The 17,647-nt window shown below is 46.0% G+C and overlaps 1 protein-coding gene across 7 annotated transcripts in view; it reads left to right on the top strand.

Moving 5' to 3' along the window:
* The window catches only part of LAMA1 (laminin subunit alpha 1), a 160,460-nt gene that overhangs the window by 80,536 nt on the left and 62,277 nt on the right, over window positions 1-17,647 (top strand). For all 7 annotated transcript variants that reach the window (XR_014139702.1, XR_014139701.1, XM_081801584.1 and 4 more), the window contains exons 17-26: window positions 2,719-2,846; window positions 4,240-4,326; window positions 5,013-5,224; window positions 11,418-11,524; window positions 11,837-12,017; window positions 12,617-12,753; window positions 13,405-13,641; window positions 14,989-15,132; window positions 15,668-15,847; window positions 17,054-17,239. Coding sequence is in view for 5 of the 7 variants with exons in the window: in XM_081801584.1 (XP_081657710.1) it covers window positions 2,719-2,846; window positions 4,240-4,326; window positions 5,013-5,224; window positions 11,418-11,524; window positions 11,837-12,017; window positions 12,617-12,753; window positions 13,405-13,641; window positions 14,989-15,132; window positions 15,668-15,847; window positions 17,054-17,239 (1,599 nt within the window). In the remaining 2 variants the exon portion in view is untranslated. The remainder of the gene's footprint in view (window positions 1-2,718; window positions 2,847-4,239; window positions 4,327-5,012; window positions 5,225-11,417; window positions 11,525-11,836; window positions 12,018-12,616; window positions 12,754-13,404; window positions 13,642-14,988; window positions 15,133-15,667; window positions 15,848-17,053; window positions 17,240-17,647) is intronic.

Here is a 17,647-nt window from a genome sequence, read left to right as displayed (position 1 = left end):
CAGCTGCCCTCATGCTCGACGTCGCTTCCTTCGGGGCCTGCTCTGCCCGTCTCGTTTCTCCTGCATACCTCCTATACGCCTGATGTGGCGTCATTCTGCTTTCTTAAAGACATGTTTTCAAGAAGGAAATAAGTCTTTCATATTTTCCCTGTATTTATCGTTTCTGATACTCTTCAATCCTTGGTATAAATCCAAGATTTCATCTGGTTCCATGTTTCTACCTTCCAAAGAACTGTTTTTAGCATTTGTTTGGTGCAGGTCTGACAGCCGACAAATTCTCTCACCTTTTCTTGACCTGAAAAAGGCTTTCTTTCATCTTTGAGTTGGAAATAGATTTTTGCAGATTTTTTTTTCAGGACTTGAAAATTGTTGTTTGCATATGGCTTGCATTGTTTCAAGTGAAAAGTCATTAGTCATTCTTATACATGTAATTCTCTGGGTTGTCTTTTTTTTTTCCTCTGCCTACTTTTTAGATTTTTCTCCTTATGAATCACATTTGCTTTTTGTTTGTTTGCTTCTTCTCAGATCTAGTAGTTATTATCCTGCCTTTAAAAAAAAAAAAGAACAAAACCCTTATTTGGATATCATCTTAAAATGTATGCAAAAGTTGTAGGAAGAAAAATAGTACTTAGGGCACCCACCTTTTACCCAGATTCACCTTGTTGTTAACATTTTCCCCATTTGCTGTATTATTCTCATTATCTGTTTATCGAATCATAATATTTTTTTCTAAACCACTTGAGAATAAGTTGCGTACACTATGCTCATTTATCCCTAAATACTTCAGTGTGTATGTCCTGAGAATAAGGATTTTCTCTTATATAACCACAGTACATTATCAACTTCAATAAATATAACTTTGGTATCCTACTTTTTCTTTTCTTTTTTTTTTTTTAAAGATTTTTTATTTATTCATTTGAGACAGGGAGATACAGAGAGAGAGAGAGAGAGAGAGAGAGCATGAGCAGGGGAGAGGCAGAGGGAGAGGGAGAAGCAGGCTTCCCGCCAAGCAGGGAGCCCGATGCGGGGCTCAATCCCAGGACCCTGGGATCATGACCTGAGCCGAAGGCAGACGCTTAACCATCTGAGCCACCCAGGTGCCCTATCTTACTTTTTCTAATCTACCATCCATTTTTCCATTTGGCCAGTTGACTCCATTATGTCCTTTATAGCATTTTTCCCACCATGACAGGCCCCATCTAGTTTAGGTATTGCATTTTATTGTCATGTCTCTCTAGTCTTCTTTAATCTGAAGTACAGCATTCTACAGCATTTCTTTGTCTTTTATAATGCACCTTGAAGAACACGATCATTTTTCAAAAAATAAAATGCCCCTTATTTGGCAGTCCTTCTCTTGTTTTTTCATGAATTGGTTCAGGTTATACCTTTCAGGCCAGAACACTTCATTAGTGATGCTGTGGCCTTCTCAGAGAACCACACGTGGAAGCCCACAATGTCCACTGCCCCTTGCTGGTGGTGTGAATTCTGATTATTACACACGCCAGCTGTTGGTCAATTACTATATATTTACTGTTCTTTTATTTTGCAATTAATAAGCAGTGTGACAGAGACACTTTAAGACCATGCAAGTATCATATTCATCATCAAAATTCCCCCTTAGATTTAGCAGTCTCTGATGATTCTTGCCCCACCAACACTTATATGATGTTCTCCATGCTTCTCTTTTGGTACACAGCATTCTACTGTAAGCAAGAACCCTCCTTTCTTATGTTTATTTATTTACCTACTTGTTATCTGCCTGGACTCATGGATTCCAAATTCTCCCAGATGTGACTAGCGGAAGCATACTCAGTGGTTTCCGATTGCATGATGAATATTGTTCACTGTTAAGTCTCTGGATTTTGTTAAGTAACAAAAACCATCAGAGTTTGTTTTGGCAAGTGGTTAAATTATCATAGGTCAGCTGGATTGTTTCAAGGTTTGTTTTTAAGTTTTGTTAGGGTGGGTCTAGTATAACCTCTACTCTAGGGCAGGCTTAGCCCTACTGAGAAAGAGTTTTTCTTCTGGGGTCTCTACTGGGTGCTCTGGGCGTTTAACAGAGACTCCCCACACTGGCTGGTTACAATTCTAGTGTCCCTGGCCTCTGCGTGAGTTCTTAATTTTTCGGCTGGCTGCATGGAAATGCACTCTATACATGAGAAGCTTGTATTCAGTAGCTATTTGAAGGGGTCTCCTGTGCAGATTTCTGGAGTTCTTATTCTGTGAAGCTCCGATTCTCTGCCCAAATTCCTGCAGTTCCAGTCTCCCCAAACTCAGACCTCTGTCTCCTCAACTCAACAAGACCCCCCACATTCTGCTTGGGTCTCCCCCCTCCCCCACCTGCTTAGCAAGTGTCTCCAGGAAAAAGACGTGTGATTCCAAGTCATCCTGTCACCTCCCTTCTCTCACCTTTGTTGTCTAGCGTCTGAAAGAAGTTGTTCAATATGTTTTGTTCCCGTTTTCTAGTTCTTTACTACAGAAGGGCAAGTCTGGTAGCAGCTACTCTGACATGGGCAGAGTGAAAGCTTCCCATGTATACAGATTGTACAAATTAAAATTTTGTATTTATCTGGGAGCAGGCAACCCCTCCTCATGTAAGAGAGTTTGGTGACTTTTTTGAGCATTTTTTTTCCCACCCTGACTTCAAGTTACTTTTTGATGAATCAGAGAATCATTTAAGGAAGCCTGAACTGAGTCTCATCCATGCATGTGTTCTAGGCTTGCGAGCATAACACCACCGGGGACCACTGTGAGCAGTGCGCGCCTGGCTTCTACGGGCTGCCTTCCCGAGGGACCCCGGAGGACTGCCAGCCGTGTGCCTGCCCCCTCTCCACAGCCTCCAACAAGTAAGCACGGCACTCCCACCTGTGGAGCCAGCCTAGTGTGGCCAGACCTCGTGTGTGAAGATAGTGTGCTTACCCAGTGGTAAAGATGGAGGGGTGAATTCTCTCTTTTTAAAAAGAACAAGTTCGGTGTATTAAATTATATAAGAAAGGCATGTGATGGCGAGAAAATGTGCATGCTTTGGTTCCTCTTGGTCTAATGTTGCTCCTTAATTCTTTCAGTGTATATCTGGTGTGCCTGCCAGTAGGCTAGGAGGTATAGAGTACACAGGAATGAATAAAACTTTGTTCCTGGCCTTAAGGAGTTGTTGTAAATATGAGGCTCATTGAAAATGGGCTGAATTCATTTCATGATTCAACCAGTATTTATGGAGTGCCTCCTACACACTGAGTATCATGGTAGGAGCTCGTGTATCAGAGTGTTCATCCATGGCTGCTGGTCCCATGGGACCCACCGTGTGGTCATGACTCTAGTGGAGGTATGTCCACTGTCAGGAGAGTAGGACTCTGCCTGGAGCGACTCTGAGGAAGGCCCTGATCTGAGGCTTGAAGGATGAAGGCCACAGAGAAGGGTGTTCTGGGCAGAAGGAACTGAGTGTGCCAAGTTATGGCAGCATCAAAGAGCAGATCCTGTTTGTGAAATCGCAGATGGTCCTTGAGCACAAGGCAGGAGTGGGGTGGGAGGAACCAGTGATGCACAAGGCCTCATTCGCTCTGCTGGGGCCTGTGCGTCCTGCAGGCCCGGATTTGAAAACCTATTTCTCTCTCACTGACCTACACTTTAGGACTCTTCCTCCCTCCAGCCCAGAGAACTCCCCCATGGGGATTTTCATTTGAAACTCCACTGTGTAAAACAGACACAACCAGCGCTACTCTGATGTAATCATAGGGGCCCCCCTGTTGCCCCCATACCTCCCTTCACAGCCCCCCTAGACCCAGGAATAGAGGTTGAGGGGACCTCAGTGAGCAGTGGGGGTCCTTTGGGGAATGTTGATGGGCTGTCACATGTAAGCTAGAGCTCACTCTTGGCCACTGTGGGGCTCTGAGGCAGGCAGACCAGCGCCAGGGAACCCAGAGACGGGAGCTCGGCTTGACCAGGAAGAGCATCGGAGAAGGCCTCCTGGAGGAGATGGTGGCTGAGTTGGGCACGGGGGACAAGGTGAACCCAGGCAGAGAGGGGACGAAGCGGCCTCTGGGCTGAGGGACAGGCAGGAGCAGGGAGCGTCCAGTGCCCAGGAGAGAGGCTCATGAGGTGGGCTGCATGGTCAGGGGCCGGGCTTCTGGAGTGAAGAACCGTTGAAAGTTTGTGAGGAGTGGTAAAAGACAAGGATTTTAAATGTTTAGAAATTCTGCACCACTCATTGGAAAATTGTGTTCATTTATAATGTTTTGACAGTTTCAGCCCCACTTGCCACCTAGAGGATGGGGATGAAGTGGTCTGTGACCAGTGCGCCCCGGGATACTCAGGAGCTTGGTGCGAGAGGTACTCTGTCTGCATCACTCAACTGATTTCCAAAAGTTGCATCAAACTTTCTTTTTTAATTAAATATCAATGATATGTGTTTTGTTTCAAATGTATAGGTAAGTATGATTTTAGCGTTTTGGTGTGTAATGATTATTTCCCATAATTATAGAGAAAAACCAGTATGCCGATTAAAAAGCCGGGGAATTTTTCAAGAACAGCATTTCAGCTCCTCGAGCTCATGTGAGTTCTCATCGATGACAATAGAAAACAGCGAGGAGCCAGTGTGTACCGTTCCCACACTGAAATATCCCACTATCTGGATAGTTCCAGAGTGGTTTGATTTAATAGCTGTCTTCTGGCACCCGAAAGCCAACACTGTCTTTTCCCAGGTGTTAAGTCTCAGTGCCCAGCTCTGGCGGAAGTCCCTGGGGGAGCCACGTCACACCCACAGCATGCAGGTCCAGTTGGCCTGGAGCTGAGGGCACATCCACTGGGATTTATGGCTCATTCGGGATACATTCTCTGTCTTCACAATGAGTGAAGGAAATCTGAATGTCTGAACTTGGTGTTGCATTGCTTCCCAATAAATCTTATGGAAAAAGAGTCCGTCTGCTTTATTAACCATTCAGAGAATCCCTGGATGGTGGGGGTAGTGTCTAGAGGAAGTGCATTCATTTGGGTCCCCTTTACAATCTTTTGTGCAGATGCGCAGACGGTTACTATGGAAACCCAACAGTGCCCGGGGAATCCTGTGTTCCCTGCAACTGCAGTGGCAACGTGGACCCCTTTGAGGAGGGTCACTGTGACTCCGTCACTGGAGAGTGCCTGAAATGCATTGGGAACACGGACGGTGCCCACTGCGAGAGGTGTGCTGACGGCTTCTACGGGGACGCCGTGACTGCCAAAAATTGCCGCGGTGAGTGTGGGGGCTGTGAAGTCAGGGCCCTTACTCATGGCCATGTGAAGTCTCCATCTACTTACATGTGTCAGAAAGGGCTCAGCCTATGGGGTAACTTTATCTCGGTCGGCGCTTGTGTTAATACCAGTTTAGACCCAAGACCTCACTCTTCCCGGTGTGCCCTGCCTTAGCTTGATCCACTACCTACAGAGCAGGTCAGGTGGCCTGGAAAATTTAGGTGCCCTTCCACTGGTGGAGGAAGTGGTGCTTGATGGGACCGGGCGAAGGCAGTCTGGGGTCAGAGCCTGCAGTGTTAATGAGGGATGGGCTCAGGGGTCTCACGAGTCAGATGGGATTTCAAGATATGGGGTGGGAAATGGGAAGGCTCTATCCCTGGAGTCTCACAATCTGTTCCTGAACTACTGACTCATGTTGCTCCAGAGCTCTGCTTCCTTCCTTCCTGACATTATGGATCACTTAGAACCACTCGCTAAAGAAAGCAGGCTTTCCTATACCTGAGATGACAAACTTGTAGCCTCAGGGCTGATACAGCCCTCAGATTTTTATGCACAGCTCTTGAAGGTGTGAAAGAGTAAAAATGGCAATTTTACATTATTTTAATAATTTCCTATAAATGCGAAGTCCTGCTATGCTATTACAACATGGCGACACAAGAGGGTGCTAGCGATACAGGAAAGTTATTTTCCCAGGCACACTTCCAGAGAGGGAAAAGGCTTTGTAGCCTTGGGCCAGTCAACTTGATCTTGGCAGCACAGCCACCTTGATTGGTTATCATAGGAGGATAATTATGATAACTGGTATTTGTGTAAAGCTTCAAAGTCTACAGAATGCTTTCACTATACTCATGTCATTCCTTTTCGTCTTTCCTGCAACCTTGATGATTCATCACTTCGTTCATTGGTCGTCTATTAACCATTTGTTACTTCCCAAGTACTGTCCTAAGTATCATCAGAGGAGTTGGAAAAATTTTGGCCCAGGTCTACTGGGGAGCTACATGTGATGGTGTGGAGGCAAAGCACACATGTGGATCTCAGGCTTTGGAGTCTGACTAATGTGGGTTAGAGCTGAGGGTTGGTCACAACCAACTGTGTGACATTAGGCAAATTTATTAACCTCTCTGAGCCACTATTTCCTCATACATAAAATGGACATAGTTTTATATATACATATATATATTATGTATACACACACACATTTATATATATATTAAGGCCTTTGTGAGAAGTAATTGGGATAAAAACTTAAAGTTCTGGAAATGAAATAAATGATAGCTATTTTAAAAACAGTGCTTTTTATTATTTTTCTATATTAATGCTGTCCAGTAGAAATGTAAATAACACATGTAATTTTAAATTTTCTAGTCACCCATAAATAAAATGACAGAGATGAAATGTATTGCAGTAATACATCTTATTTTACCCAGTTATAAAAGCAATATCATTTTGTCACGTAATCAAATCTTTAAAGTATTTTTTTTTTTAATTTTATTTATTTATTTGAGAGAGAGAATGAGATAGAGCATGAGAGGGGGGAGGGTCAGAGGGAGAAGCAGACTCCCTGCCGAGCAGGGAGCCCGATGCGGGACTTGATCCCGGGACTCCAGGATCATGACCTGAGCCGAAGGCAGTCGCTTAACCAACTGAGCCACCCAGGCGCCCAAATCTTTAAAGTATTAATGAGATATTTGCTTTCCTTTTTAATGTTTAGTCTTCAAAATTCAGTGCATGTTGATATGAGGAATTTGAGAAACAAGAGAGATGATTGTAGGGGAAGGGAGGGAAAAATGAAACAAGACAAAACCGGAAAGAGAAACAAACCATTAGAGACTCTTAATCTCAGGAAACAAACTGAGGGTTGCTGGAGTGGAGGGAGGTGGGAGGGATGGGGTGGCTGGGTGATGGACATTGGGGAGGGTATGTGCTATGGTGAGCGCTGTGAATTGTGTAAGGCTGATGAACCACAGACCGGTACCCCTGAGACAAATAATAAATTCTATGTTAATAAAAAAAAAAAGAAAAAAAATCAGTGCATGTTTTATAGCCTATTTCAATTAGGATGCTAAATTTTCATAAGAAACACTTGATCTGTATTTAGATTTCATAAAATTCATAGTTGCAAAAGGAAATTTACATATCCAAGTTGTTCAAATGTATTTAAGTTTTTCATCATGACCAAAAAAATCATTTTCCTTTATATCTGCATCTACATTGACAAAACTGCTTCAGTATTTTGTGTAGAAAGTAGATCTTGGTGATGAACAGAGGTGGGGAGGAGGGTCAGAACAGACAGGATTTGGGTCTGGGTCTGAGTTGTTGGCTGAAGTTAAGTGACATTAGAGATTGTGTTTATCTGTTGCATCAGCCACATCTGCAGGGGTCAGGAGACCCGTGTGCGCAGTGTCGGTCTGATAGGACAGGCAGCTCTGCAGGGCGACGAATGACCATCCCTGGGGTTTGCACAAAGCTCCATAAAGGTCCAGGATGGTGTGGGGCTGCCTCTGGAGGAAATGGCACTTGATGTGAGTCTTCACGGATGGGTAGGAGATGCCTGGTGGGCTGATAAGTGGTGGGAAAGTGTCGTCCAGGCCTGAGGTGCAGAGTCTGGAAAGAAGGTGCTAGAAAGTGAAAGGCAGGGTCAGGCCAGGGCAGGAGCCATGGCTGATGGGTGTGGACAGCGCTGGCCTGTGGAGGTTGTGCCGTCTGTCCCCGACTCCAGGTCACTTGAACAGGGACGGGGTCTGACCAGATCTCTGTTGAACAGTCAGTCTGGAACCGCTGCGGTGGACAGAGTGGACAAGAGGAGAGAAAAGCCCAGAAAAGAAACTTGCTGGAAAAGTTAATGAGGGCTTCCAGTAGAGCCTTTGTCATGGGGGTAAAGGTGAAGAGAGATAGAAACTAGAAACTCTTGGGACGCCTGGGTGGCTCAGTCAGTTGAGCATCCAGCTCTTGATTTCAGCTCAGGTCATGATCTCAGGGTTGTGCGATTGAGCCCCGCATTGAGCCCCGAGTTGAGCCTGGCATCGAGCCCCGTGTCGGGCTCTGTACTCAATAGGAAACCTGCTTGAGATTCTCTCTCTCCCTCTCCCTCTGTTCCTCCCCACCTCTCTCTCTCTCTAATAAATAAATCTTAAAAAAAAAAAAAAGAAAGAAAGAAACTAGAAAATCTCTGTGTTGACTGGAGGGTAGAGGGGGTGGGGTCAGGACAGGCAGGATTGGGGTCTGGGTCCAGGTTGGTGGCCCAGGCAGCTGGACTCATTATAGACTGACACTGTCTGGGCTCTTTCTAGTCTCCAAACATTTACAAGTTTTATTCTTTTCTCATTTCCTCTTTCCTGTCCCCCAGCTTTGATGAGATGAATTCTTGTCATTTCTGGATATTTCACTAGAAATCCTCCCAGGCCTATAATAGGATCCCTCTTATGGACTTTCCAGAGGCCCCATGTGCGAATATACTATTATATTTTACTAGGTTAACCCCAGTGAAAGTGTCAGTATTCAATACTGCTGACATGGGAATTCCTAGGGGTTTGTTGGGGAGGCATTTGGATATTCAGGCGTGCAGGAATCAGGGAAGAAATGGGGTCTGGAGAATCATCAGCATTGATGTGCTAGTGGGTTTGGTGCGTGTGGAATGGGTTGTCCAGGGCAGCAAGGGAGCAACCAGGGAGGGAGAGGCTGTAGGAACCCCACCAAGCTCTACTATTAAAGGAACCTTATATGAAATGTTAAGTGGTTATAATTTTTATATTGTGGGGTTCACATGAGAACTAAAATATATGTAAATCACCTAGTAGTTACTGGAAACTATTTTAAATTAATATTATTGACACAAGCAATTTTTTTAAAGATTTTATTTATTTGGGAGAGAGAGAGAGAGAGCATGAGTTGGGGGGGGAGGGGCAGAGGCAGAGGGAGAAGCAGGCTTCCTGCGAGCAGGGAGCCCGATGCGGGACTCCATCCCAGGACCCTGGGATCATGACCTGAGCTGAAGGCAGATGTCTAACTGACTGAGCTACCCGGGCACCCCTACAGCAAACCATTTTTTAGTAATAATTACTATTAGAACTGTTACCATGGAAAGACGACTACAAATAGCTATGTGACCTGTGGCAAATGACATAATCTCTCTAAATTTTAGATTTCACAGTGGAAAAGAGAGAAAGTTATAGTGCTTCCCATGTCAGTTTGTAATGAAGCTTCAATGAAATATACTGGAAAGTGACCCAGGCACAAACGGATCGTACAATAAATACAGTTTACTGTCGTCTATATTTTGTGGTGATCATATGGTGAACGTTGACTTTTCCCCGAAGGCCAGGGAAGCTTTGAATGAGACACGTGGTTGGGGTGGGGGGGCGCCGGAGGGAGAGAGACAAGAAGGAGGGAGGAAATCAGAGGTTGTCCCTCACCTCAGTGAGAGTGAAGTTCAAAAGGGAGGGAGTGGCCATGGGGCCCATCTCACAGCAAGATGAAGACCCAGAATGTGCTCTTTGAATTTGCTCCTGGGAAGTCCTGGGAGACTTTTCAGGAGGAGCAGATTCAGCAGCCAAAAGGCAGGAGGGGCAAGTTGAATGGGAAGGGAGGGCGACAGGGAGATGGGACCTCAGATAGTTAAGTTGTGTGTGTGTGTGCGCACGTGCACACGTGAGTAAATGTGTGTGTGTGTGTGTGTGACGTTTTCTACAGGAGACAACGGAGAATAGTTGGATGCTGAGGAGTGTTTGAAAATACAGGTTTCATTATTTAGGTATGGCAAGGCCAGCAGTGGCCAGGAGGAGGGGACACACCAAGGCATAGGAGAGGGTATTCGGGAAGCACCCAGGTTGGTCAGGAGGGGAAATGTGCGCTAGAGCCTTTGTTGTGGTTTCCTCAGGAAGGAAAGGGCAAGGCAGGGTAAGCAGGGTTAGGATTGGCTACTTTGAATAACTTCAGCAGGCTCTGGGGCAGGGCAGCTGTCCCTAATCATCTGATGCATGGCCCTGGGGTGAGAGGTCAGAGGGATAGTGGAAGTGAAGCCCAAATGAAGGAGAGAGCCCCGCAAGGAGGCCTTTATGGGCGTGGGCTCTGGATGGGGTTGTTTGCGTATGAAAGGCGTTCTGGCAGGCCAGCTCTTCACTCGCTCTGGAAACTGGCCTTGGGAAGGGCAGTCTGTCCAGGGTCAGCAAGGCCCCCCAGGAGGCATGTTTAATACAAAAGTGAGTTGAGTGTTCAAAAGTAAGCCACAGGAACCGGCGGCGGTGCGTGGGGCCCCTAGCACTTCCCCAGCCTCCCACGGGGGGAGTCCTAGATGGCCCACTTATACCGGGGAACATATCCACAGGTGTCTTGGCCACAGTCCATTATGGAGACAGAATTCCAATGCCTTTCCTCTGATCCTCAGCCTTCCAGCATCTACCACGGCTCTGGCCTCCCCTGCCAATCCTGCCACACAAAGTGTGCTTGGCTTGAGAGAATTTGTGGAGTTTTCCTTTTCTTAAATCATTATCGCGTATGACAGAGTGCACATTTCCTGAGTCCAAGCATTCAAAGACAGTGCACATTTCTGGGGTATTTGGTCAAGAGCTTATTAGATATTTTCAATGAAGTGCATATTGACAGCTGTGCTATAAGTATCAATTAAACATTTCAGGAGCCATTAAATTGTATCACTTCGCAAAGGTGGGGACTTTGTAGTTTTGAACATCAGTCTTATGACTGTAGATAAAACTGAAATGTTTGACCTGAAGGTAAGTATACTGGAACTACAGGGACTCGCGACTTAGAACAGGGAAATGTTTTACATTAAACTATGAAATGTAATATTACCTATCTAGATTGTTATAACTGAGCTTTAAAATATTAAATACATATAAGATCAGAATAAGAACTGATAGCTAAATTGATTTTTAAATCTCCATTGCATGTTTTTTATGAAGATTTGTTGATAAACATTGGTGGCTCATTTTTATGATTTCAAGGAATTCATGCAGTTGGTTAAGATTGTTTGCTAATTCTTATCTTAATAGCTTCATTGGTTTTTCTGTGTGATGGCTCCTTCCGCCAACCCCGTAAAAGTTATTGCGAAGTAATTTCTTCTTTTAGTTTTATGATTTGAAACATGAATGTTTAAAATTTTTCCTTTGGGGATTAAGGGATCTTACTACAACCATACCCAGAAATGGGCACAAATATGTCTCTTGTGTGTGTGTTAGCCTGTGAGTGCCATGGAAAAGGCTCCCTCTCTGATGTCTGCCATCTTGAGACCGGACTCTGTGACTGCAAACCCCATGTGACTGGACAGCAGTGTGACCAGTGCTTGGTAAGACACCTGTGGCCGTTGCAGACATGAAAGTGTTTTGGTGATGTCTATAATTGATACCTTGACCTCGGCTCGAATGAAATGCACTTCATGACTGCCAGAAAGAGCTACTGCCCCAAACACGGCTGGTGAATGCTGGGTGTCCTGACCTACAGAGTCTGTATTCGGTTTACAAAGAACTGCAGTGATGTCATAACCACTGTGTGATTCTATGAAACATCCGATGTTTGATTTGGGAAACATGCTTGTAAGTATCAGTAGCTAACTCAAATGTACTTTGACTCCCACGCTCCGGGTCCTCCTCTGCAACAGCCTGGCTATTACGGGCTGGACGCGGGGCCTGGGTGCCTGCCCTGTAACTGCAGCACGTCAGGCTCCTTGTCGGATGACTGCACCGAGGAAGGCCGGTGTCACTGCGTCCCAGGCGTAGCTGGGGAGAAGTGCGACAGGTGTGCACGCGGCTTCCACGCCTACCAGGACGGTGGCTGTACACGTAAGCTCCAGAATTCAGTATTTGAGGCTTTTTAGTAATTCCCAGACTCTTCTTTGCACTCTCCTTTGACTTCTAATTCTGTTACGTTCCTTTACTTTTTCTCTTTTTAACATGTAGGATTTCATACCTTTTGTTCTGTTTCCTGATCCCTATGCTTAATTCGTCTGCAATCTGTGGTCAGGCTTTACTGATTGTGGGGACTTAGATTAATCACTTCACTTAGCTCTAGTTTCCTCATCTGTAAAATAGAGAAGCTAATTATAATTTCCATCCAGAAGTTACTTTTCATGTTGGACGTAGAGTCCTTAACATGGCATTTGGCACACAATAAATGCTCCAGAAATACTAGCTGCATCTGTTCTTCCCACCTATTTCTATTTCTCTGTCCTGATTACCCCTTTTCCAACAACATCTCTCAACAAGGAGGAACAGCCCCCTCCCAAGAGACACGGACAGGTCTTGGGAATCACGAGGTCTCTGTTAGGAACTAGAACAGTTTAGATAATTAATCAAAGGGAGAGAACCTATAGCATCAGCTGTGACCCCTTCGATTGCATGGGGGTCCTGAGGCGTAACAACACCGTGTGTCTCTGTTGCAGCCTGTGACTGCGCTCACACACAGCACACTTGTCACCCGGAATCGGGGGAGTGTATCTGCCCTCCTCATACTCGGGGCACCACCTGTGACGAATGTGAGGACGGATACTGGGGCCACAACCTAGAGCTCGGATGCCAGGTACGCACCACCATCTGCATCTTCTTAACTGGGAAGCACTTCGTTGGAGCAAGTTTCACTCCTTCTCTTTCATCCATGCACTTGACCTTGACCTGCTGAATGGCTCCATGGTTTATATTTAAAACTCAGTACGGGTTCAAGCATCCAGGTGGAAGAAGCAGCTGCCTTAAAGTACATTATTCTAAGTTTTTTTTTTTAAGAACCCAGCCATGGAATTGATGGTTTGGAAACTTCAGTGCTCTTTAAACTACGCTGCTGTGTACATGATCTTCCAGGAGGAGGGCAGAAGTCACTTTATTGGGGGGTTACAGCCCATCTTCAACGGTTCTATTTTCAATGTAGCTTTCCTCAGTTGAACTTGGATGTGGTTTGCGTTTTAAAACCAGACTTGCTTTGATGTGTAAGATGCTGCCGCCAGGCTGGCCATCAGGTGACAGGGTCAGCCCAGTGCACATGGGCCCCAGAGAGGCACAGCGGTCCAGCCTGGCAGCCGCTGCCTCCTGATTGGCCAAGTGAATCCTTGCAGCCATAGTGAAGGAGACCCACGTATTTGTATGATGTCCCCACGTTTAGTGTTCTCCTGTAATCCCAACACGTGTGCATTATACGAATGTACAAAGCACCGTTTTATTTGTGAGTTTATTTTCCCAGGCCTGCAACTGCAGTGATGTTGGGTCCACCGGTCATGGATGCGACGCACTCACTGGCCACTGCCGATGCAAGCCTGCCTTTGGTGGCCCAGGCTGTCATCAGTGCTCCCTGGGGTACAGACACTTTCCAGACTGTGTGGCCTGTGACTGTGACCCGCGAGGGACATTGGCAGACACCTGTGATGAGGAACAGGGTCTGTGCAGCTGTGCAGAGGAAACCGGCAGCTGCTCTTGCAAGGTAACGGCCCTTGGCGTTCCGCTCTCTCCCCCTCACTCATCACTACGACTTTGGGGCTTTTAACTATTTAAATCAAGGGTGCTGGTTGAACGTCTGCCTTTGGCTCGGGTCATGATCCCACGGTCCTGGGATTGAGTCCCGTGTTGGGCTCCCTGCTCAGCGGGGAGTCTGCTTCTCCCTCTCCCTCTGCCTCTCTCTCTGTCAAATAAATAAATGAAATCTTTAACCATTTAGATCAGCAGCTAGGTTTTAGACGCTTTTCATAGTGAGTCCGCACTCCCTACCAGGTTTAAATTCCATGTAGGCTCTTCGAGAACAATGGTTGATTCTTTAAATGGAATTTTTACTGGTTATTGTGTCAGATGATAGAACTGAATCGAAACACACTGAGTTTTCTGTCAGGTGTTCCAGTCAGCTGAGCAGCCGGTCCGTCTTGAGTGTACAGCTAAAACAGGTAACACAGGGCTTCAAGAAGATCTGTGATTCGGAGCACCTGGGTTAAGTGTCCCACTCTTGATTTCAGCTCAGGTCATGATCTCAGGTCAGTGTGGAGCCTGCTTGGGATTCTCTCTCCCTCAGCCCCCCTTAAAAGAATTTTAAAAATATAAATAAATAAATAAATAGAAGATTTGTGATTTTCTAACTGGTAAGTAATTATTCTTTTGTATGTGCTGGCCAGAATGAAGGAAATTTGTGTGTTTTATTTTCCTGGCAGGTAAGATGTCAACATCATGTTTAATTCCATGTGTTTCCACTGATTTCCCCATTGTGCTTTGTTATTAGGAGGTAATTGGCTACCTCCTCTGGTCCTTTTCCAGGTGCTGGTGATACGGAAGAGAGAGAGAGTAGTGGGCTGATCAGTGACTAGGGATGAGGAAGGGAAAGCTCATCAGATACTATGGCCTGGGAGTAATGGAAACATCAGTGAACATATTTTTGGCTTACCCCATCGGCAATAGCAGCTTTCATTACAGACAGTCAGAACAGGAGGGGCCTGCCTTAGTGATCACCTGGTCCATGGCCCACCACGTGTCCAGTCATCAGAGTCACCTGGGGCCTCAGGGTGGTGTCTCGAGTTCGCTCCAGGAGAGGCTCATCAGGGAATCTATATATTCCCAAAGCTTCTGAGATGATTCTGCTGATCAGCCGCATCTGGGAATCACTGGCAGTGCTGAGAGGGTGGATGTTCCTTGAGGTTAGGGAGCTTGCCTAGGGAAACAGCTGCTTCGGGGACGTTTGTGGGTCCAAAATTATTTTTGTGTTTTATTTCATTTCTGTTCGGAAGTCATGTCTCTTTTTTTTTCCCCCAGGTAAAAATAAACGAGTCTATTGCTTTCTCTCCTTTAGGAAAATGTGTTCGGTCTTCACTGCAGCGAGTGTCGAGCTGGTACCTACGCCCTCCATGCAGCTGACCCTCTGGGATGTAGCCCCTGCTTCTGCTTTGGGCTGTCACAAGTCTGCTCAGAGCTGGAGGGTTATGTGAGGATGCCGGTAAGTTACACATGCGGGAAAATGTGCTAATGTGCTGTTTCTAAACACTGCCTCCTTCCCTGCCCCCCTCCCATGGAAGTTGGGTGACCGTAGGGGAGATAGTCAAGAACTTACTTTAAATTTTGCTCTTATGGCATCAGAAATTCCAGGAAGCTAATCTGGGTTCATTATGAATCCGAGCTCTGTGTCTGCCATCCGAGGAAATAAATGAAGCTGGAACTAAAGTGCTCAGGGTTGCTCCTGAGCTAATCTATCAAAAGCTTTTGTTGGAGATAAAACTGCAATATACAACAGCTTCCTTCCTATAACTGAATCCTGCCCCAATAGAGCAATAGTTTGGCCCTAAATGCAATAGTGTAAAACACATGCAGTTTTCCTATTAACCCAGATGTTGGAGTTTGAAGGAAATGTCTTTGTTACTCCTGTTTTAATACTAAAGCTGTCTGGTCTGTGGATCAGCAGTAGAAGCTGACGAATCGAAGGTGAGGAGTGAATTCGTGCTCTCAGGTCTGTTTTTCTCCCCTTCCATGACCAGGTAACGCTGGGCTCAGGGCAGCCCCTCCTGCGTGTGGTTTCTCAGAGCAACCTCCAGGGTACGGCTGAGGGGGTGTATTACCAGGCCCCTGACATCCTCCTGAATGCTGTGACCGTCAGGCGACATGTCCACGCAGAGCCGTTTTACTGGCGGCTGCCAGAGCAGTTCCAGGGAGACCAGGTGAGGCCCCCACCTGGCCTAGAGCCAGTCCACGTTTCCCGGAGGAGACAGGTGTCCCTTGAAATCACGATGGACTGTGTTAGCCGACCCTTAACCGAGGTGCTTATTCCCTCTAGGTGGAGATGGAGACATTTAACACTTACAAAAATCCCCCCAGATGTATATGGCTCTCAAGTAATTTTCATTTGAAAGTCTTTTAGGGGCACCTGGCTGGCTCAGTCAAAAGAGCATGCGACTCCGGATCTCGGGGTCGTGAGTTCGAGCCCTTCATTTTGTGTAGAGTTTACTTAAAAATAAAATCTTAAAGTCTTTTAAAAATCACATCATGTTATTTTTCTCCTTCCTCAAGCAGTCCTTCAATAAACCCTTTTCATTTTTATTAACATAAGCTCAGGCGCTGTGGTTCTTCTCAACAAATCGATACTCATTTAGGGGGAAAGTAATACCCTACTATAACAGGGTATTTAGGGCATCACTTGCATTTTTGTTTAAATGAACATTGGATTCTATGTGTGAAATCACCCAGATCTTTAAATTTGCCAGTATGTATCCAGTGTTCCCATAGCTCTAGGTCCTTTTTAATTCAAAGGAGCCTGAATATAATCAGGGCCATTACCACACTGATTTGTTACGTTTACTTCCTTTGGTGCCATGGAGAGGAAGCTGAGGGAGGTGACGTCTGTGGCCTTGATGGGGGTGGGGGCTTCATGGGTGTATCCTCCTCCCCAGACTGATTGAGTTGTACACCTTAAATATGTACAGCCTTTTATATGCCAGACATGCCTCAATAAAAGTTTTTTTAAAAAACTTAAAACTTCACTTAAAAAGCTGTGGCTTGAGTTAACTTAATAATCCATAATTAAGTAGAATTAAAAAGACACAAATTCCAGGGTACCTGGGTGGCTCAGTTGGTTAAGCAACTGCCTTCAGCTCAGGTCATGATCCTGGAGTCTCAGGATCGAGTCCCACCTCAGGCTCCTAGCTCAGCGGGGAGTCTGCTTCTCCCTCTGACCTCTCCCCTTTCATGTTCTCTCTCTCTCTCTCAAATAAAATCTTTTCTTTTTTTAAAGACATTCCAGACAACCGATTCCACCCTTGTGATGTGTTTTTAAGACACATGATTTCTTGCAAATGACAACAGGCTTGTAATGAAATAGTTTTAAGCCAGGGCTATGTCAGAGAAGTAAATCATTTACAATCCCATAGCTCCTGGCCTACGGTGGCAGCCTGAAATACAGCGTGGCCTTCTATTCTTCCGACGGCATCGGCACCTTCAACCTTGAGCCCCAAGTGCTCATCAAAGGGGGCCGGACCAGAAAGCAGGTCATTTATGTGGACGTGCCCTCCCCGGAGAACGGAGTACGACAAGAGCAGGAAGTGGGAATGAAAGAGGTGACGATGTCCTCCTTTCCTACGCGCCCCTTAACGGTGTGGATTTAGCTCTGGATGCAGTGGAATCCCAAAGCTGCTAATAGAGTGAGCTAGAAGACCTGGGAGTCAGAATTCCAGTGGGCTTAGCAAGATTTGTAAAAACAATTCAAATTCCATATGCTCAAGAACCGTACACTAGGCTTATGTTACCTTGGTGCGAATTGCATCCTAAATCCTTTGTGTGTGAAATCGTGGTGCACACGTCTCCATCCGTGTGGATGTAATGGTGCGAAGTCTCTGGACTGGCTGGGCTCTGGCAAGTGTGCACGCGCACTCGCTGGACTCTGCGGACAGTCGGCCTCGCGGCGGGCGGTGCGCAGGTGACGCGTGTCTGCTGCTCCGTGTGGGGGGCACCGCGGCTGCTGCCCC

This window comes from Leptonychotes weddellii, chromosome 13 (assembly GCF_054177405.1).
Source record: "Leptonychotes weddellii isolate Sample4059 chromosome 13, ASM5417740v2, whole genome shotgun sequence".
Taxonomy (NCBI): domain Eukaryota; kingdom Metazoa; phylum Chordata; class Mammalia; order Carnivora; family Phocidae; genus Leptonychotes; species Leptonychotes weddellii.
Note: the sequence above shows the minus strand (reverse complement) of the source record. Positions and strands in the feature narration are given on the sequence as shown.